Below are 22,192 nucleotides of genomic sequence, written 5' to 3' on the forward strand. Positions count from 1 at the left end.
TAAGACCCATGCAGACACAGGCAGAATGTGCAAACTTCACACAGACAGTGACCCAGGGCTGAGATCAAATCCTGGTCCTCGGCGCTGTGAGGCAGTGGTGCTAACCACTGCACCATCGTACCGCCCTTTGAGGAAACCCATAGTATTTCATAGTTGCACGACTTCCACTGTGTCAATAATGGAATCTTACAGCCCGTTCTGTCCACACATGCACAACTAAATGTGGAAATATGGAAGTTGCTGTCAGAGATACTCTGCTCCTCCACAGGATGTGCTGTTACAGTCTTGGAAGACCAACCATTTGACAGTAACCTTCACTTTTTAAGAACTATTCTCAAAATGTTACACCTTGCAACACAAGTGAGTTTTTAAACCGATAATGTGCCACAATTACAAATTAACAGCCTCTCTCGCCCTGAAAAATGAAATTCACAATAATTGAGCATTATTGCTTCATAATAACATTTTAAAATTCCATGATTTTTAAAATAATAATAATTTTTTGAACTGTATCTACGACATTTCATCATTTCAGACATTACGTCTTCCTTAACCCTATGTACATGCTCCAACCTTTATTAAGTTTTCGGTAAAAGTTTTAAAAAGTGTAATGATGATCAACTCGTTTTACTTCCAGCTTTACAGTCTGTAAGCATCCTTCAATCTGACTGGCTGATCAACCAGCTTAATGATTTCACTGTGACTGGACACCAGTGTCCCTCTATCGCTGACATTAGATTAAAATTTATAGGCTGAAACCGGAGCTATTTCATAAAATTTGACATGAAGCAGACCCAAAGATGGGGCATATCAATTGGTTAAAATTCAAAAAGCACAATTCCTTTAATCAAAACCAGCACCAATTAAAGCAGGATCAAAGGACTAAAGCTCAAAGTACACAATAATGAAAGAATTAAGCACAGATGTCATAAGAAACCACTTTACGAGAAATGTCTAGATTCTGAAATTCTAGGAGGCTTTCTAACAAGTCCCCTGGGCCAGATGGGATATATCCAAGGATTCTTTGGGAGGCAAGGGATGAGATTGCAGAGCCTTTGGCTTTGATCTTTGGGTCCTCACTGTCCACGGGGATAGTGCCAGAGGACTGGAAAGTGGCAAATATTGTTCCTCTGTTCAAGAAAGGGAATAGGAATGACCCTGGTAATTATAGGCCAGTTAGCCTTATTTCGGTGGTCGGTAAGTTAATGGAAAAGGTCCTGAAGGATAGGATTTATGACCATTTGGAAAGATGCAGCTTAATCCAGGATAGTCAACACAGATTCGTGAAGGGTAAGTCTTCCCTCACAAAATTGATTGAATTCTTTGAGGAGGCAACTAAGTGTGTAGATGAAGGTAGAGCAGCTGATTGCGTATACATGGATTTTAGTAAGGCGTTTGACTAGGTTCCCCATGGTCGGCTCATGAGGAAAGTAAGGAGGTGTGGGCTAGAGGGAAATTTGGCCATTGGATAAGTAACTGGCTATCACATAGAAGACAGAGGGTGGTGGTGGATGGAAAATTTTCAGACTGGAGACCAGTTACCAGCGGTGTACCACAGGGATCAGTGCTGGGTCCTCTGCTATTTGTGATTTTTATCAATGACTTGGAGGAGGGTCTGAAGGGTAGGTCACTAAATTTGCTGATGACACCAAGATTAGTGGAGTAGTGGATGTGGTGGAGGGCTGTTGTAGGCTGCAAAGAGACATTGATAGGATGCAGAGCTGGGCCGAAAAATGGCAGATGGAGTTTAACCCTGATAAGTGCGAGGTGATTCATTTGGGTAGAAAAAATTTGAATGCGGATTACAGTGTCAACGCCAGGGTTCTGAGGAATGTGGAGGAACAGAGAGATCTTGGGGTTCACATCCACAGATCTCTGAAGGTTGCCACTCAAGTGGATTGAGCCGCGAAGAAGGCTTATAGTGTGTTAGCGTTTATTAACAGCGGACTTGAGTTTAAGAGCCGTGGGGTTATGCTGCATCTATACATGACCCTGGTGAGACCACATTTGGAGTATTGTGTGCAGTTCTGGTCACCTCATTATGGGAAGCATTGGAAAGGGTGCAAAGGAGATTTACCAGGATGGTGCCTGGCTTGGACGGTAGGTCTTATGGGGAAAGGTTGAGGGAGGTTTCTCTTTGGAGCGGAGGAGGATGAGAGGCGACTTAATGGAGGTTTATAAGATGATGGGGGGGATAGATAGAGTGGATGTTCAGAGACTATTTCCTCGGGTGGATGTAGCTGTTACAAGGGGGCATAACTATAAGATTCAGGGTGGGAGATATAGGAGGGATGTCGGAGGTAGGTTCTTTACTCAGAGTGGTTAGGGTGTGGAATGGACTGACTGCTGTGATAGTGGAGTCGGACACGTTAGGAACTTTCAAGCGGTTATTGGATAGGCACATGGAGCACACCAGAATGACAGGGAGTGGGATAGCTTCATCTTGGTTTCGGACAATGCTCGGCGCAACATCGAGGGCCGAAGGGTCTGTTCTGGGCTGTACTGTTTTATGTTCTATGTCAATGAAATTGTGGCAGAATTGAATACCCAGCAATGTAAACCTGGTCACAAATTTTGGGAACTCAATCATTATCATCAGGGTGGACAGAATGTGGTTATAAGGGTACAGAGGTCACACTTAAAGCTGGGAGACCAAGTTAGACTGAAGAAGGGATGGGTCAGACAGGTATTCTATTCTGGACAGGACTTTAAAACAAGGCTGGGGGGGGGGGGGGGGGGTGGCCATCCTGATTAATGAAAGGGTAGCATTTGAGGGAGGGAAGATAGAGGCAGACCTGGGAGGCAGCTTTATTATGGTTAGCAGGAAACTGGAGGGAATGGCAGTGGTGTTGGTAAATATATATGCCCCAAACTGGGATGATGTCACGTTTATCAGCAAGGTGCTGGGAAAGATCCCGTACCTTGATTCGCACTGGTTGGTTATGGTGGGGTGACTGTAACCTGGTCCGAGATCTCGAGTTCTAGGTCAGGGAAGGCATCAGCAATGGCGAAAGAACTGCGGGGGTTCATGGAGAGCATTGGAGGGGTTGATCCGTGGAGGTATTGAGGGGCCACGGAGCAAGGAATATTCATTCTATTCTCATGTGCACAAGGCATACTCCAGGATAGTGGAGGACACGGTGTACTCAGCAATTACTCGTCACATTGGATAGACCTGTGGGTAAGCACAGGAAAGTCCCAGCACCCACAGTGGAGATTAGATGCAGAGCTGTTAGCGGACGACGAGATCGGTGAGCAAGTGAGGGAGGCCAATTGGGGGTATACAAAGAACAATGACACAGGGGGAAGCGTGACTGGGGTGGTGCAGGAGGCACTGAAGGCGGTTATTAGAGGGGAATGTATTTCGATTCAGGCCCAAAGGGAGAAGACTGAATGGGCGGAGCTGGACAGATTGGTAGAAGAAATCTTATAGGTGGACAGGAGATATGCGGAGTCTCTGAATGAGGAACTCCTAAAGGTGCGTCAGAGACTCCAAATGGAATTTAGGCTCCTTTCCACAGGTAAGGCGGAGGGGCAGCTGAGGAGGGTAAAAGGGGCAATATATGAATATGGGGAGAAAGCTAGCAGGATGTTAGCACATCAGCTGAGGAAGCAGGAGGCAGCAAGGGAAAATAAAGGATATGACGGGGAAGGTAGTGATGGCCCCGGGGGCGGTTAACAACGTGTTCTGTGAATTCTATAGTCGACTATGAGTCGGAACCCCCGGTCGGGAGGAGGGTATGAATCAATTCCTGGAGAGGCTAGAGTTCCTTAAGGTAGATGAGGAGCTGGTGGAAGTGTTTGGGGGCCCAATTGGGCTCGGGAGGTGACAGACAGATTGGGGGTGATGCAATCGGGTAAGGCACCGGGACCTGATGTATTCCAGTGTAATTTTATAAAAGGTTTTCTGGGTTACTGGGGAAGCTTCTGGTCAAGGCTTTGAACCAGTCTAAGGAGCTGGGAGTGCTTCCCACAATGCTATCACAGGCATCAATCTCTCTCATCCTGAAGTGAGACAAGGACCCGGAGAGCTGTGGATCATACAGGCCAATTTCATTTTAGAATGTGGATGCTAAATTGCTGGCAAAGATCTTGGCCAACTGAATTGAGGATTGTGTCTCAGAGGTCATCGGGGAGGATCAGACGGGATTTGTGGAGGGCAGGCACCTAACGCCCAATATTAGACGGCTTCTTAATGTCATAATGATGCCAGCAGAGTGGCGCGATGCTAAGGAGGCAGTAGCCATGGACGCGGAGAAGACTTTCGACCGGGTGGAGTGGAAGTACCTATGAGATATTTTAGGCATGTTTGGGTTCGGGCAGGGATTTGTGGATTGGGTCTGGCTGTTATATCAGGCTGCGGTGGCGAATGTTAGAACCAACCGAGTCCGGGCGGAATATTTTAGGGGGATTTTAGGTCTCTGTAGGGGGATGTGGCAGGGATGCCCACTCTCCCCATTACTGTTTGGCCTGGCCATACAGCCCTTAGCAGTGGCCCTTAGATCATCAAATGCCTGGCGGGGGATAGTGGGGGTGGAGCACAGGGTCTCTCTCTATGCGGACGACATGCTGATCTTTGTCACAGACCCAGTTGGGTGGGGGGGTGTGGCCAAATCATGGAAATACTAGGAGAATTTGGGTGATTTTCAGGTTACAAGTTCAATATGGGAAAGAGCGAGATGTTCGTGATCCAGGCAAGGGGGCAGGAAAGGAGACTGAAGGAGTTGCCTTTAAAGTGGCTGAGTGGAGTTTTAGGTATCTGGGGATTCAAGTGGCCAAGGATTGGGGGCAGTTTCATAAGTTAAATCTGGGCAAAGTGGCCGATCAAATGAAAAGGGACTTCTGCAGATGGGACATGCTCGCGCTAACGCTGGCGGGGAGGGTCTGGACGGTGAAGTTAACCGTCCTTCAGAGACTGCTTTTCTTTTTTCAATGTCTTCTGATTTTTGTCCCAAGGCTTTTTTCAGGACAATGGACGCGGTGATATCGGGTTTTGTGCGGGCGGGTAAAACCCCGAGAATAAAGAAGGCACTCCTGGAACCGGGTCGCGGAGAGGGGAGCTTGGCCCTCACGAGCTTTATTACCTATTATTGGGCGGCCAACATATTGATGGTCAGGAAGTGAGTAGTGGGGAGTGGTCGGTTTGGGAGCCAGTGGAAGCGACGTCCTGCAAGGTACGGGTTTTTAGGCTTTACTAACAGCACCTCTGCCATTCTCACCACTCAGTACTCTACAAGTCCTGTGGTTTTGGCAGCCCCGAGGGTGCGGGGGCAAAGGAGGCAGCACATGAGATTGGAGGGAGTCAATGTGGTCATTGATTTGTGACAACCACCGGTTTGCCCCGGGGTAGGGGGCTCGCTGGGGGCTTTAAGAAATGGCAGCAGACTGGGATTGAGCGATTTAGGGACCTATTCATCCAGGAGGCCTTTCCGACCTCGGAGGCAATAGAAGAGGAGTTTGAGTTGCCGGGTGGGTACAGGCTCTGGTACCTTCAGGTACCTTCAAGCTTTCCTCACCTCCCCCTGAGGGGACTATAGGATAAGGTGATGTCAAAAACAGGGGTTGGAGAGTGGAGGGTTTCAGAGATATACAAGAAGTCGATGGAGTGGGAAGGGACCCCCATTAGAGGGGTGAAGAGGAAGTGGGAAGAGGAGCTCGGAGGAGAGCTGGAAATTGAACTGTGGGACAAAGCCTTGAAGAGAGCCAATTCATCCTCGTCGTGTGTCAGACTAAGCTTGATCCAGTTCAAGGTGGTGCACAGGGCCCATGTGACAGCAGCCGGATGAGCAGGTTCTTTGAGGAGGTGGAGGACAGATGTGGGCAGTGTGGGGGTAGCCCGGCGAACCATGTACGTATATTCTGGGCATGTCGAAGTTGAGGGGATTCTGGCAGGGATTCGCGGAAGGGAGGGTAACTCCGAGTCCAGAACTGGCAATATTTGGGGTATTGGAAGATCCGGAGGGCAATGGGGGGAGGGAGGCCAATGTCCTGGCCTCCTCCCCCTGGGTGGTCCGGAGATGGATTTAGCTGGGATAGAGGGACTCGGGAGCCCCAAAGGCAGAAGTGTGGGTCAGCGATATGACAGGGTTTCTCAGTCTGGAAAAAATGAAGGTCGCCTTGAGAGGATCAATTCAGGGGTTCGCACAAAGATGGCAGCCGTTCATCGAATTCTTCAAGGAAAATTGAACGTCAGCAGTAAGGGGCGGGGGAGGGGGAAATGGGGGGGGGGGGGAGAACAGGAAGCATGGCAATGTTAGATAAGGACAGGGAACTTAGTATATGGGTAATTAAGGAATAGGGCGGGGGTAGTAGGGACGTTGTTTTCTGTTTTTTGTTTGTTTAGGCATTTTGCGTGTCTCAGCCCGCGCGGTTGTTTAAGAAATGTTAATGTGTTAAACTGTGAAAATTACAAATGCTTCAATAAAATATTTTCTAAAAAAAACAATAAGGGTGCAGAGGTGCTCGTTCCAATAGCAGTGTGGGAAATTGGAGCAGCACCATGCCACTCTCCTGAGAGAGAGGAAGACATCCTTGACATATTGACGAGGAAAAGCTTCTATTTTCATATCTCGGCAGCCAAAAGGAGGAAGCAATTAATCGTCTCGGGGATTGACTGCCTCCTTTCAGTACAGGTTTGGAGCCTTCCCAAGTGCCTGACTGGGCTCATGGCTGCTTTCCGCTGGTAAATTTCCATAGAAAGGCGCAGTGAATGAATACCTAGGGTGCCCAGGAATTGCACCTTGCATCCCCTTTAGCGGGCATTGTACGAAGGAGACATGCACACGTTACTCACAGTCCACCTACACTCCCTCCCTCACCCACCTCATCAACAGTTCTGAGTTTTTAAAAACAGATTAAAATACTAAAAGAGCTGGGTTTTGCCTCCACGATGTGCACACTCCCATTCTTTTCAGCGCCCTGAATTGCAAGGCCACAAATATTATGGGGCTTGTAAAAGCATTTCAATGCTTAACGCGGAGGTAGAACATTGGTGGAGTGTGCTTTGGTAGGCTGAGCATAACTGTCACATAAATTGTTCCCTTACAGGCTAATAAAATTTCACTCCAAATGTCAACAACTGCCATTCTTCCCTCTAGTCAATTGCTAACAACTGGGCATAAAATTCTTTGACATTAATGGTGATCACTGCTATTGCCAAGTTATTTTTTCCAGCTGCAGACTATACATTGTGAAATGTAATGTGCCAAAAGTTTTTTAAAAATAGAAAAGGCTGATGTAGTAGCCAGCCCAAGTGGAACACGTGTCTCACAACAAGATGGTTTAGAATCAATTTTTGTACCACCCATTACTTAAGTATATAAATGTAGGGGAGGCAGTGTCATAGTGGTATTGTCGCAGGAGTAGTAATCCAGAGACCCAGGGTAATGTTCTGGGGGCTTGGGTTCTAACCCCACCAGGGCAGAGGTTGGAATTAAAATTCAATAAACATCTGGAATTAAAAGTCTACTGATCACCAGGAATCTACTGCTGATTGTCGTAAAAACCCATTTGATGTCCTTCAGGGAAGGAAATCTGTCATCTTTACCTGGTCCGGCCAACATGTGACTCCAGACTCACAGCAATATGGTTGATTCTTATGCTGGCCAAGCCAGCAATGCCCACATCCCAAAAACAAATACTATAGATACTGGAATCTGAAACAAAAACAGAGAAAGCTGGAAAAATTCAGAGCATCTGGGCGTGTACTGTATTCCGGAGCTCGTTAGTGCAGGAAGTGGGACCCTGAATGAAGCAGAGTCCCATTCAATAGTGAGGTAACTCTCGGCGCTGCCGGTGCTGGGAAACACCCAGTCAAACGCGCTCGACAGGGGACTCTACTTCATTTCCATGAAGTTACACCCAAAGAGTTTTCAAGAGCAAAACAAAGGGAACCATAAATTACAAAGAGAAAGGAAAGCCAGGAAATTTGAACTGCATAGGCTATTATTGAATAGGAGGCAACCCTTTCAGCTGAACATTCCTTAGTCTTCTGAGAAAGTAGAGTCGTTGGTGGGCTTTCTTAACTATAGTGTCAGCATGGGGGACCAGGACGGGTTGTTGGTGATCTGGACACCTAAAAAATTGAAGCTCTCGACCCTTTGTACTTCGTTCCCATTGATGTAGATAGGGGCATGTCTCCACTATGCTTCCATAAGTCGATGACAATCTCCTTTGTTTTGTTAACATTGAGGGAGAGATTATTGTCGTCGCACTAGTTCACCAGATTCTCTATTGCATTCCTGTACTCTGTCTCATCATTGTTTGAAATCCGACCGACGACAGCAAATTTGAAAATCGAGTTGGAGGGGAATTTGGCCACACAGTCATAGGTGTACAAGAAGTATAGTAGGGGGCTGAGGACACAGCCTAGTGGGGCCTAGTGTTGAGGATGATCGTGGAGGAGGTGTTGTTGCCTATCCTTACTGATTGTGGCCTGTGGGTTAGAAAGTTCAGGATCCAGTCGCAGAGGGAGGAGCCGAGGCCAAGGCCACGGAGTTTGGAGATGACTTTCGTACAAATGATCTTGTTGAAGGCTGAGCTGTAGTCGATAAATAGGAATCTGACATAGGTGTCTTTGTTATCTAGGTGTTCCAGGGTAGAGTGCAGGGCCATGGAGATGGCGTCTGCTGTGGACCTGTTGCAGCGGTAGGCGAACTGTAGTGGATCAAGGCAATCCGGGAGGCTGGAGTTGATTCGTACCATGACTAACCTTTCGAAGCACTTCATGATGATGGATGCCAGAGCCACTGGATGATAGTCATTAAAGCATGCTGCTTCACAGACCTCCATAACTCCATGATATAATTAAGGCATCTGTGCTTATGCTTACGAGATTGTTCTGGAAGCTTATGGACAGAATTTAGAAATCGGGGGAAGAGACAGAATCAAGTGTTTGTGGAATTCGCTGGAGAAAGAATGATGTTTGATTGATGGCATAGGGCAATTAAACCTGGTCAAGACTTCAAAAACTTGAAACGGTTGTTAGTACTGGAAGATTTTATCCACAATATTCATTTAAGAATCAGGTCCAAGCGTGAAGATCATAAAGTTTCTAAAATAAGAGAAGCTTCAATTTTGATTGATAGTTATGGTCTACTCCACAAACACATAGGAAGCAGCAAACCTTTGTTTACAAACCCACAGAGAAGCTGGAGAGATAAATTAGTTGATGATGAACAAAACACTAATTAGATTGGGAAAACGGAAACGACAGATGCTTCTCAGAGTAGCGAAAGAGACAAGAGGGAAACAAATATGATTCAAGGAGAACAGCGTGTTGCTTTTACCGTAAGGTGAGTGGAGAGTTAATACCCTTGACATCAATGCAGTACTTGACTGACTGTGTCATCAAAGAGCACCGGTAAAACTGAAGTACAGTGGGCCAAACAGCTGGTTTTTAAAGCAGAACAATGCCAGCAGTGCGGGTTCAATTCCCGTACCGGCCTCCCCGAACAGGGGTCGGAATGTGGCGACTAGGGGCTTTTCACAGTAACTTGTGACAATAAGCAATTATTTGTTTATTATTGATTATTATTAATCACTTTCTACTGGGTGGAGTCACATTTAGTATAGAGGAAGATCATCCAAATAAATCACTTCACCAGTTCCTCAAGGTAGTTTCCTGGGCCCAACCATCTTCAGCTGCTTCATCAATGATCTTCCCTCTAACATAAGCTTAGAAGTGGGGATAGTTGCTGACAATAGCCCAACTTTCAGCAGAATTTGAGACTCTTCAGATACTGAAGGAATTTGTGTGGCAAGACCTGAGCAACATTCAAGATTGGCTGATACATGACAAGTACCAACCTTGCCACATGAGGAAATTACCATCCCCAACAAGAGAGAATCCAACTATTTCTCATTTACGTTTGATGATATTACTATCACTGCACCTCGGACTATTATGGGGCTGGTTTAGCACAGTGGGCTAAACAGCTGACTTGTAATGCAGAACAAGGCAGCAGCGCGGGTTCAAGTCTCGTACCAGCCTCCCCGAACAGGCGCCGGAATGTGGCGACTAGGGGCTTTTCACAGTAACTTCATTGAAGTCTACTTTTGACAATAAGCGATTATTATTATTAAATTCCTGAGAATTACCATTGGCCAGAAATTGAACTGGACTAGCCATAAAATTACTGTGCTACAAGCAGGTCAGAGGTTGGGAATTCTGCAATAGGCAACTCTCTTCCTGGCTCTCCAAAACCTGTGCACCAACTACAAGGCTCAGTCAGGAATGTGATGGAAAACTCTCCAATTCCATGGATTGAGGGCAGCTCCAACAATCCAAGACAAAACAGCCCGCTTGATTGGTACCCCATCCACCACCTAAAGCATTCACTCCCTCCACCATTGCTAAAGAGTGGCAGCAATTTGTACCGTTTACAAGATGCACTGCAAAACCTCACCAAGGCTTCGCGCCAGCACCTTCCAAATCTGTGACCGTTACCACCTGGAAGGGCAAAAGGTAGTAGATGCATGGCAATACCACCAAGGGCAAACTCTCCTCCAAGGCACACACCATCCAAACCAAGAACTATATCGCCGTTCCTTCGCAATCACTGGATGGCAGTTCTGGAATGGCCTTCCTGAGAGCACTGTGGATGTAATTACATCACATGGACTACAATAGTTAAAGAAGATTGCTCACCACCAATTTCTCAAGGGCAATAAGGGATGACCAACAAATGCTGGCCTACCGGTGATGTCCATGGCTAATCAAATTTTAAAAATACCGACACACGAAAGTCGGCTGCTGGACATTGAAAGCTAAGTCACTAGCTAAATTTACAGCGGGCTCAAAGGATTGATGTTCGGAAAAGACATGGGGCTGGATTCTCCATAGCCCAACGCTGAAATCTGGATTGGAAATCGGGTGGGGAATGGATTCCGACGCCGGAATCGGGGCAGGTCCGTCATGCTCTGTCCCCTGCAAACCGGCGTCATCGGGACACGCGCCACTGCAATGCCGTTGGTGCGTCATCAGCAGGCCCGCCTGCGATGCTCCGCCCCTGATGGGCCGAATGCACGACAGGTGTGGTCCCAGCAATCGGGAACCTGGCGTGCTAGCTGTGGACAGTGTCCCGCGCCACCACAATCGTCTGGGATCTGTGCCGCTGTGGGGGGGGGGGGGGGGGGGGGGGGTCCTTCTGCCAGGGCTTGGTGAGTGGTGGGGAGTGCACAGGGGGTGGGCTTAGGGGTCAAGATTGGCGGGTTAGAGTTCAAGCAGGACTAGCCCATGTTTTCCAGCGTGACCAGTGCAGGTCGTCAGCCCTGCGCATGTACGGCCCGGGAACCAGCCATTCTCTGACCATTTTCAGCTTGTTCTACAAAGAACAAAACAAAGAACAAAGAAAAGTACAGCACAGGAACAGGCCCTTCAGCCCTCGCCGACCATGCTGCCCGTCTAAACTAAAATTTTCTACACTTCCTGGGTCCGTATCCCTCTATTCCCATCCTATTCACGTATTTGTCAAGAAGCCCCTTAAATGTCACTATCGTCCCTGCTTCCACCATCTCCTCCGGCAGCGAGTTCCAGGCATCCACTACTCTCTGTGTGAAAAACTTGCCTTGTACATCTCCTCTAAACCTTGCCCCTCGCACCTTAAACCTATGCTCCTTAGTAATTGACCCCTCTAACCTGGGGAAAAGCCTCTGACTATCCACTCTGTCTATGCCCCTCATAGTTTTATAGACCTCTATCAGGTCGCCACTCAACCTCCGTCGTTCCAGTGAGAACAAACCGAGTTTATTCAACCACTCCTCATAGCTAATGCCCTCCATACCAGGCAACATCCCGGTAAATCTCTTTTCCACCCCCTCTAAAGCCTCCACATCCTTCTGGTAGTGTGGCGACCAGAATTGAACACTACACTCCAAGTGTGGCCTAACATGACTTGCCAATTCTTATACTCAATGCCCCGGCCAATGAAGGCAAGCATGCCGTATGCCTTCTTGACTACCTTCTCCACCTGTGTTGCCCCTTTCAGTGACTTGTGGACCGAGATCTCTCTGACTTTCATTACTCTGGAGGGTTCTACAATTCACTGTATATTCCCTATCTGCATTAGATCTTCCAAAATGCATTACCTTACATTTGTCCAGATTAACCTCCATCGTCCATCTCTCCGCCCAAGTCGCCAAACGATCTAAATCCTGCTGTATCCTCTGACAGTCCTCATCGCTATCTGCAATTCCACCAACCTTTGTGTGGCCTGCAAATTTACTAATCAGACCAGTTCCATTTTCCTCCAAATCATTTATATATACTACGAACAGCAAAGGTCCCAGCACTGATCCCTGCGGAACACCAACAGTCACGGCCCTCCAATTAGAAAAGCACCCTTCCATTGCTACTCTCTGCCTTCTATGACCTGGCCAGTTCTGTATCCACCTTGCCAGCTCACCCCTGATCCCTTGTGACTGCACCTTTTGTATCAGTCTACCATGAGGGACCTTGTCAAAGGCCTTACTGAAGTCCATATAGACAACATCCACTGACCTACCTGCATCAATCATCTTAGTGATCTCTTTGAAAAACTCTATCAAGTTAGTGGGACACAACCTCCCCTTCACAAAACCATGCTGCCTCTCACTAATACGTCCATTTGCTTCCAAATGGGAGTAGATCCTGTCTCGAAGAATTCTCTGCAGTAATTATCCTACCACTGACGTAAGGCTAATCGGCCTGTAGTTCCCTGGATTATCCTTGCCACCCTTCCTAAACAAAGGAACAACATTGGCTGTTCTCCAGTCCTCTGGGACATCACCTGAAGACAGTGAGGTTCCAAAGATTTCTGTTAAGGCCTCAGCAATTTACTCTCTAGCCTCCTTTAGTATTCTGGGATAGATCCCATCCGGCCCTGGGAACTTATCTTCCTTAATATTTTTCAAGACGCCCAATACCTCGTCTTTTTGGTTCTCAATGTGACCCAGGCTATCTGCACACCCTTCTCCAGACTGAACATCCACCAATTCCTTCTCTTTGGTGAATACTGATGCAAAGTATTCATTTAGTACCTCACCCATTTCCTCTGGCTCCACACATAGATTCCTTTGACTATCCTTCAGTGGGCCAACCCTTTCCCTGGCTACCCTCTTACTTTTTATGTACGTTCTGTGGGTGTTTCATGCGGTGCCAGTGGTAGCCCCTCACCGGTACCGGAATCCCACGGATTCTCCGTTCGCGCCGGCACTTAGCTTCAGGATCAGAGAATCCAGCCCATAAATTCCCCTCCAGAGAGTTCACTGAATAAAAGTGTATTGATACTGGATATTGACAGAAGCTGTTTACCCATTCCATTGTGTAAAGTGAATTTAAACTGTGCCTTTGTCAATGGCTGTTATTTTTGGAGTTTTGTTGAAATTACCTATTGTCATTAACTTCATGCTAAGGACTGTGGGAGACAGCATGCTGCCACCTCAAGGGTAGGTAAATCAATTAAAACTGATAATGTAGTGTAGCCACCGAAGCTGGCCACTTCCCGACATAAAATGGAACATTGAATTGCATGCAGGGAAAATTGGACAATGTCAGAGAGGCAAGCAGGTTGCAGAACCTCTCTGTGGATTCTGTCTATGAAGAACCCAGACAGCATAGAATCTAACAAGCTGCGCATATTAATTGAGCGATTCCTGGTGATTCCCGGGCACAATGGACACTATTAAGAATAACAAAGGCCAAGCTAGACTCTTCGGCGCCAGCAGGAGTCCCGGACAATAAGATACAAACAGCCCCAAGAACCGCCCAGTGATCGAGGAGCAGCCCCGTTATTGGGGAAATTCAAATCAATCGATTGGGAAGAGACCCAATCGATTGCAAGTTTATAGAGGGTCCGCCCAGATAGGCGCGAAACCCAAAACAGTATAAGACAGAGACCCCGACCCCAGCTCTCTCTCTTAGCCGGCCCTCCCAGCAGAACACCTTTTCAGCAGCTCTCCAGGAACTTGGACGTGAGGAGAGGCCTGGCCAATTGCTACACTGACAAGTAAGTGTCATACAACGCACGCTACGAGAGTAGATACTCCTGACCCCTTTAGTCTACACCAACTGGAAACCTGCAGATCCAGGACAAAGCAAGAGGCCATTGTTCCCTGATCCGGCAGTTCCCTTATTTCAGTTAAGTATTGGCCTAGTAGTGGTAGGAACAGTTTAGTCTTAGTATTATATGCATGAGTAGCAAATAACGGTGTAATAATAAACGTGTCTTGTTTGAACTTACTAACTGGTGCATTGAGTCATTGATCTGAACTTGAACTTGAACTTCGTGGCGGTATTGTAAGGATACCTGGTGACTCTAGAGCTAAGGAATAAATCAGAGCCAATTGAGTGTTAAACACACTCACCCAGAACGAGCAACAGTACTAAAGAAATCAGGGACTATTCACAATCCCCTGTTGAAAGTCTCGTTTTGTCTAAAGACGCGTTGAAGGAATCAAAAGTCCAAACTTCTCAAATTAAAAATATACTGGAGCTTCAGATTGACAGTAAAGACTTTGAACCAACTGGTAAGGAGCTAGACCTGCCTGCAATCCTAAACCACAGGAGTTAAAACAAGATTCAGCAGCAGAATCCCAGGCTAATAGACAAAGAGAGATAGTGCTTTCAACCAAAATGACTTGGTGAATAACTGATGCTGTTACTGTGGAACTAAGAGGATAGATTAGAGTCTGAGAATGGGACATAAAACTATAAAATTAAGACGCTGTGCCTCTTGCTCGGAAGGAATTGGACAAAGCTCGTTCTGACTGGGAAGGCGAAAACCAGAAGAGCTGATGAAAGAAGATCAGGATTTTTTAATCAGAACATTAAAGTATTTCAACGAGAGTCCTAAAGCAGCGAAGGCACTCAGTAATCTGAATTCAGCACAGTGGACAGTGGTTAGCACGCCTGCCCCACAGCACCAGGGACTGGGTTCGATTCCGGCCTTGGTGACTGTCTGTTCGGAGTCTGCATGTTCTCCCCGTGTCTGCGTGGGTTTCCTTCGGGTGCTCGGGTTTCCACCCATAGTCCAAAGCTGTGCCGGTTAGGTGGGTTGACCATGCTAAATTGCCCCTTAGTTGAGGGGATAGTGTGGGGTTATGTTGAGGGATAGGGTGGGGTTATGTTGATAGGGCGGTAAGAGTGGGTCTGAGTAGGAAGTGCTTTTGAAGGCTCAGTGCAGGCTTAATATGCCGAATGGTCTCCTTCTGCGCTGTAGGGATTCTGCGGAAATAGGAGAACGATGACTTGGACACTTAGCTAACAGAGACCTTTTTTCTAAAATGTGAATCTTAAACAGCCTTCTCTGAAAGTGAATAACCAAGTTTAAAAAATCAACGCACTGATGAAAATATAGGTCTGCTTTATAAAAAAAAGAGGAAATATTGAATCCAGAGGGGAAAAAGCATTCTGACCAAGAAATTCTTCTTGGTTTACCATTTACATCTGCTAGCATGCAGAAGTTAGAGGAACTCAGAAGTCAGCAATATTGTTTAGGCCAGGCTAACCAAACCAGGCCAAGGGTACAATTGTCTAACCAAGGACTTGGAAACAATATGACCCTTAAACATCATGAAAAAAGAAACATACTATGTCACGCCTTGGAAGGTGAAGTTATTAGCAGCTAAATACATTCTCAACATGAGAGGAAGAGCTTTAAAAATAAACATAAAGTGGACTTTAGCTCCTAAAGATTATATGCATTGGTTGATACAAGTTGAAAAACTCATGATGCTGCTAAGATGGACAACGCAATGGAAAATGTGGCAGCACAGGGGAGAATATTATTTGTACTATATTACTATATGCAGTAAATTAGTTTTTGAAGTGTATAGAGTATTATGAGTTGTTACATTTTGGATAGTGTTTAGGTAACCTTATCACTATGCTGATGACTTCACACTTTTTACAGGGGAGGTGTTACAATTATGAGGTTGAGAAGAGGGAAAAGTCTCCAGAAAAAACACACCATGAAATACAGTTCTGGAGTTTGAAGTTTCCAAGCTGCGAAAGGAAAGGATGAGAATTAAACCCTCAGGTTCTAAGAAGCACTTGGACAAGTTCTGGGCGAACTGAATGACTCCTTAAAGGACACATACATTTTTAAAGTGTTTTCTCGGCCATGCTAAATGGTTCATTTGTTTCCTACAAAGTTAACGTTGAGTCATTTTTTGTTACACTAAATGACTTAGTACATTAAATCTCACAGTGGCATCCTTTCAGTCATTAACTAGAACTTTCTATTTATTTTTAAAAACCATTGGTCTGAATGGAGATCATAACAAAAACAGGAAGTATAGCACAGACTAGATACAGGGCAGCACACTGCGCCAGGGTCCCAGGTTCGATTCCAGGTGTGGGTCACTATCTGTGAGGAGTCTGCACGTTCTCCCCGTGTGTGCGCGGGTTTCCTCCGGGTGCTCCGGTTTCCTCCCACAATCCAAAGTTGTGCAGGTTAGGTGGATTGACCATGCTAAATTGCCCTTAGTGTCTAAAATTGCCCGTAGTGTTGGGTGGAGTTATTGGGTTATGGGGATAGGGTGGAGGTGTGGGCTTGGGTAGGGTGCTCTTTCCAAGAGCCGGTGCAGACTCGATGGGCTGAATGGCCTCCTCCTGCTCTGTAAAATTCTATGAGTGATAAGGGAGTAAAGGGTTACAATGATATTTGAGGAGAGGCTTGAATGAAGCACAAATATAACAATGGACTTGTTGGACCAAATGGCCACTTTCTCTGCCATATATCCTGTGTATTGCCACCTATGTAGAGACGGTCACAGATTGCTTTATTTTGTGGGCAGAAGTATAGAAATGAGTACTATTATCACAGTAGCTTAGAATTGCTAACTTCTGACTACCTCTAAATCCACAATCTTTATAATACTACAATAATAATGTTTATTATCACAAGTAGGCTTACATTAACACTGCAATGAAGTTACTGTGAAAAGCCCCTAGTCGCCACATTCTGGCACCTGTTTGGGTACACAATGGGAGAATTTAGAATATCCAATTCACCCAACAGCACTTCTTGTGGGAGGAAACCAGAGTAAACCCACGCTGACATGGGGAGAATGTGCAGACTCCGTGCAGACAGTGACCCAAGCCGGGGACCCTGGAGTTGTAAAGCAGCAGTGCTAACCATTGTGCTACCGTGTTACAGCTGCCATGGAAATGCTCCTCTGAAAGTGGCCTAAGAAGTGTTAAAAGACATGTCGCAAAACACTTTCTTCAGTTTGTGTTTTTCATTTTTTTCCATTCAAACAAAGTTCCTGATTTTCATTCGAACTAATTAAATGCAACAATGCACACACGCACGCGTTTTATCCCCCAGTTTTTGTTGTGGTTTAATGAAATACATTTGATTTTCAGGTGACCCATAATGGGAAGACCCCTTCAAGGGAATTAGTTGCAGGAAAAACAGTGGGATCTGATCAAATGGAACTATGTCACATCTAGCCAATTTGAACAAACTTTGCAAACATTTTCCCAAACAACTAACGAGTTCTTCCTACCGAATGCAGCTTCTGGTACAGGCCACATGCGTTGCATACATATCCACCGTTTGCATTCTTTCGCCAAAGAGAGGTCTTTGTGGTCAGGCAGTTGGCACAGAAGACTCCAGAGCCTCTTCGTCTCTGCAACAGCAAAAGGTCAAAGGTATATCATGTGATCTGTGAAGTTAGGACAAATTAACACAAGAGTTTTGTTTCCCTTCTGGCAGAAATAACCAAGGAAACAAGTTGCTCGCACTAAGGTCACGTTTAATTGTGCTTCTTCACAATAATTGAGTCTCGTTATAATAAATCAGTGACAGATTACACATAGAAATCACATAAAAGCATTATTATAGCAACATGCAAATTCCAACAAAGGTGCCTGTATTAATTTGGAGAAGCTAAGCTCAACTAATTTTGAATTAGCAGCTCCATATAAAAAGTGGGAAAGTAATTTAATTTGAATGCTTTAAGTATAGTGGTGTGCGATGTACGCTGCTTCGTCGTTCATTAATTGTTTGCCAAATATTTAACAGCTAAACAATGCAAGTGATCTGCCACATTACCAATATAAGGGTTATAATTCGCACATAGGAAATTAAACTGTGGATTTTTAATGACAGTTTCTCAAATGTCAGTGACAATTGCAGAGTAAGTATTCTGAGTAGTTCAATATAACTAGTGACCAACTTACACTTACAGGATGAACTACTGTGCAAGGCACTCATGCACACATAACCAACTCCGCGGCTGCTTGCCCAGATTCAATTTTGGCTTTTTGTCCTGCCTTAAATTCCACCCTATTTATTAACCACTATCAACCACTTATGTCCACAACTGCAGCATTGAACATGTCTGCTACCACTATTTCCCTAATACTGGACCCCGTGCCATTCCTCCATCATCATCAGATGGGATGTACCCAATGCCTTCCTTGTTAGGTCAGAACCTTTGGTCTTCATCTCAAATGAACCAAACTCCGCTGTTGCATTCTGACATTCACTGAGATGTGCCAACCTATCAGTCTGTATTTAATGACCTAAACTGGTTCCCTGACAGGTCAAATTTTAAATAACTAATTCTCATTTGCCAATCCCTCCATGGAGTCAAATTGTTCCGCTCTACATCTGCAATCTGCAGCAGCCTCCAGTTCGCTGATTCCAGCCTTTCTTTGTGATAAAGCCTTCAGTGGTCTTGGCTCTCAACCCCACTTCCTAAACCCCTTCCTCCTCTCGAATTATCTTCCCATCTTCAAAGACCTTTCCAGTCAAGCTGTTGGTCAGTTTTCCTGGTCTTCCTGCAAGGATTGGAATCCATTCTCCTCCACAAAGCTGCTCATAATCTGTTAGCATGCTAAGATCACAATCGTTACTGTATGAAACAGAGGAACGAACCTGTATTTATACAATGCGTTTCTTGACCTCATACATATTAAAGCACTTCACAGTTAATTAAATATTTCTGAACTATATTTAAACCTGTAGTGTAGAAAACACAGCAGTCAGTTTGTGCACAATAAGATGCCATAAACTGCAATGTAATAATGATCAGATAAATCTGTTTTTGTGCTATTAGTGAAGGAATAAATATTGACTGAGATACGATGGAGCTCCCCAACTCTTCTATTGACATTGTACTGGGAACTTTCACATTTAAGTGAGGGGGCAGAGGAAGCCTCAATTTAAAACCCTGGGTGCGATGTAACGGGAAACCGCTTCAGGCACATTTAGCGGAGTGTTTCTCGGTGCTGAAAGACCTTCTATTTAATGGCACTTTGCTTTTTTTTTGGCCTCAGCGAGGTGTTTCGCAAGATGTTTCAAGTATCTCGAATCTCACAAGAGGTCTATCATGAGATTAAACAGCCTGGTCACATCACCGAGTCGGGCACGACGAGGCCATTAAATCGTGTCCCTCATCTGAAAGCAGGCTTTTCTGATGTTTCTAGAGTGGAATTTGAACTTGCAACCTTCTGACTCAGACAAATGAATTTTTCTGGTCCTGCAAGGCAAGCTAGGAGGTGAGAGTTGAAAAATAGTCTACTGGGGTGGTCACCAATCGTGTTCCTGGTCTGAGTGACCTTGCAGGAGGTGGAGTCAACACAGCAGAGGTGATCCACCCAGCAGCTTCGAGACAGCAATTTAGACCCATTAATGGGCCAATTGAGGAGAAGCTGGTGGTGCCGCTGGGATCTTCCCGACAGTGGCGATGCATCGACACCTCCCATCACTCATCCCAGCACAGGCTTGTCGAGATACAATAGTCACAGTCACACGCCATTGTGTTACACCTCCACAATGAAGAAGTGACAGCTGACGTCATTCAGAATTTTTAATTCTTCACAGTGCGGAGCGCCTCAATTTTGAGGCACCCTCATGGTCACCCCCTTGCCTCAGTAGCACCCTGCTCTCCATTTTGGGCTGTTGGGGCCTTTCTACTGAGCCATCAGCTTCCCTAGGCCTCTGTCATCTTTAACTGGATGGGGCTCCCTGGGAGAGTCTCTTAATTGGCTGCCTTCAGAAGGACTACAACCATAATCCTGCCACAGCCACTTGCAGGTTTTAGAGGCTATGCCCGGATCGTGATCCATTCTGGAAAGTTCAGCCCAGAATGTCACCATTGAGTCAAAGCCTACACCATCTGTTTTAACAGAGGCATTAATCTCTTATAAAATAGGTTACTGCTTAAAATTTGCAGACTTGAGGAATTTCATATGGATGTGTAAAATGGTCATATGCTAATATTACACAGTGTGAAAGACCATTACTCATTTCAGCAGCCCCAATGCATCTTTATTTTTCACTTCCCCTGCAATAAGAGGTTTCAGTTATAAAGAAAAAATAAAATATGGAACTTCAGGATAAGAACCACTCTCGAGTATTTATTTGTTTAAAATTTAGAAGCGGATATCTGAATTTTGCATGCATGAAAACAGGTTTGAGAACTCATCACTTTCTGCAGCTTTGTACGGTCACTGCAGCTTAAGCTATGATATCAATTTAACACCAACATAATTTTACATAATTGATAATTATTTAGAATTTTTTGTGGCTTGTCTTTAAACAAAGTGGGATTCAAATGTTTTATTCAGCTTGCCAATTCTATACCAAATATATTTCCATTTCAAGTCATTCTGACCTCAATTTTTCCTCAATGTATTGAACCTAAGAGTATAAACCAACTGGGCTGAGTAGAATGATCTGCAGCGCACACACATATTTATTTTTGTTCAGTCCTGGGTGTGGGCTTCACTGGTTGGACCAGCACTTATTGCCCAAACCTAATTGCCCTGGAGAAGGTGGTAGTGAGGCACTCTCTTGAACGCGGTTTGCTTAGTGATAATAACCCCACCCTGCTGTGAGGGAAGGAATTGCAGGAGTTAAATCCAGTGACTGCTAAGGGACAGCGATATATTTCCAAGTCAGCATGATGTGGGACTTAGGAGGGAACTTACAGGTCGTAGTGTTCCTATGTGCCATGCTACCACTGCCTTTCTACACAGTAGCGGATGTGGATTTTGAAAGGGGCTGTTGGAGAAGCCTTGAGGAGTTGCTGTAGTGCATCCTTTAGACGGTGCACACTGGAGCCATGGTGAGCTGATGGTGGAGAGAGTGAATGTTTAATATAGTGAATGGGGTGGCAATGAAGCAGGCTGCTTTGGCCTGGATAGTGTTGACTTTTTTCACATAAAGGTAGTGACACGCAGAGTTATACACTGCTTTTCCATTTCTGCAACCAGAGATTTAAGTCCGTGCTAAATTCCTACATTCAAATGTCTTCCCTCTGCTGACTGTAAGGTGCTGAGTGAAATAAGTTTGGCCAATCTCAACCCAGTCCGAATGAAGGATGGGAGTACAGCCTAAATTAAAGGGGGAATACAGAATAGTAATGAAAACTGTGAATGAGGTGTGGGAACAGAGGATATGATCAAATACCTTCAAAAACTGATGCACCATTGAAACAGAAATATATCTTAATTGTGAGCTATAACTCAAATACACTTCAGCATGGCCAACAATAGGATTCTCATACTTAAAATATTTATAACATCTGGGGCTGGATTCTCCGCCACATTTCTGTTTCACCCCGCAGGCGGGATGTTCCATTACGCTGGCTGGTCAATGGGGTTTCCCATTGTGGGGCAGCCCCACACCGGGAAAACCCCGGGCTGCCGGTAAAATGGAGCATCCCACCGGCGGAACATCCAGCCCTGATGCTTCCAAAGTCAAGTTCATCTGTACGTATGGAAAGGGTTCTTAGCTGTGGAGGTTCCAATGCACAGCACCCACATTTATCCTTTCAGGGTATATAACATAATGTTAGATAGCATATTTAATTTCATGAAAAGTGTAATTTATAGAACAAATTATGCAAATATTTTATTAGATTATAGACCGTTTGCATTTTTCACAACAAATAGTTCGCAGGATCTACCCTTTTCTATAACTCTTCAGAGCAAATCTCTGCACACTGTAGTGATCTTCACATGGGTATGTACAGAAGGGATTGATGGGTAATGGAAAGACCACTAGGGGGCAGCACTGGCGTGTATAAAAGGGGGCGCAGGCAGCCCTCTGGTCTCTTTGGCTGATTTGACTGTGGGGAGAACAGAAGCAGAAATTTAGCTCAGGGCTGCTAGTGTCGTCAGGCCTAGTTGTAGAGCATAGAAAAGTTCTAACCTTTCTAGTACAGTTCTTAAAGTAAGACCTCACACAGTTATTTA

General features: G+C 45.4%; 1 protein-coding gene across 8 annotated transcripts in view; it reads right to left on the reverse strand.

Moving 5' to 3' along the window:
* trps1 (trichorhinophalangeal syndrome I) overlaps window positions 1-22,192 on the reverse strand; it is a 258,868-nt gene that overhangs the window by 11,710 nt on the left and 224,966 nt on the right. For all 8 annotated transcript variants that reach the window (XM_038809758.1, XM_038809757.1, XM_038809761.1 and 5 more), the window contains exon 5: window positions 17,491-17,613. In XM_038809758.1, the coding sequence (XP_038665686.1) occupies window positions 17,491-17,613 (123 nt within the window). The remainder of the gene's footprint in view (window positions 1-17,490; window positions 17,614-22,192) is intronic.

This window comes from Scyliorhinus canicula, chromosome 10 (assembly GCF_902713615.1).
Source record: "Scyliorhinus canicula chromosome 10, sScyCan1.1, whole genome shotgun sequence".
NCBI classification, from domain to species: Eukaryota; Metazoa; Chordata; class Chondrichthyes; order Carcharhiniformes; family Scyliorhinidae; genus Scyliorhinus; species Scyliorhinus canicula.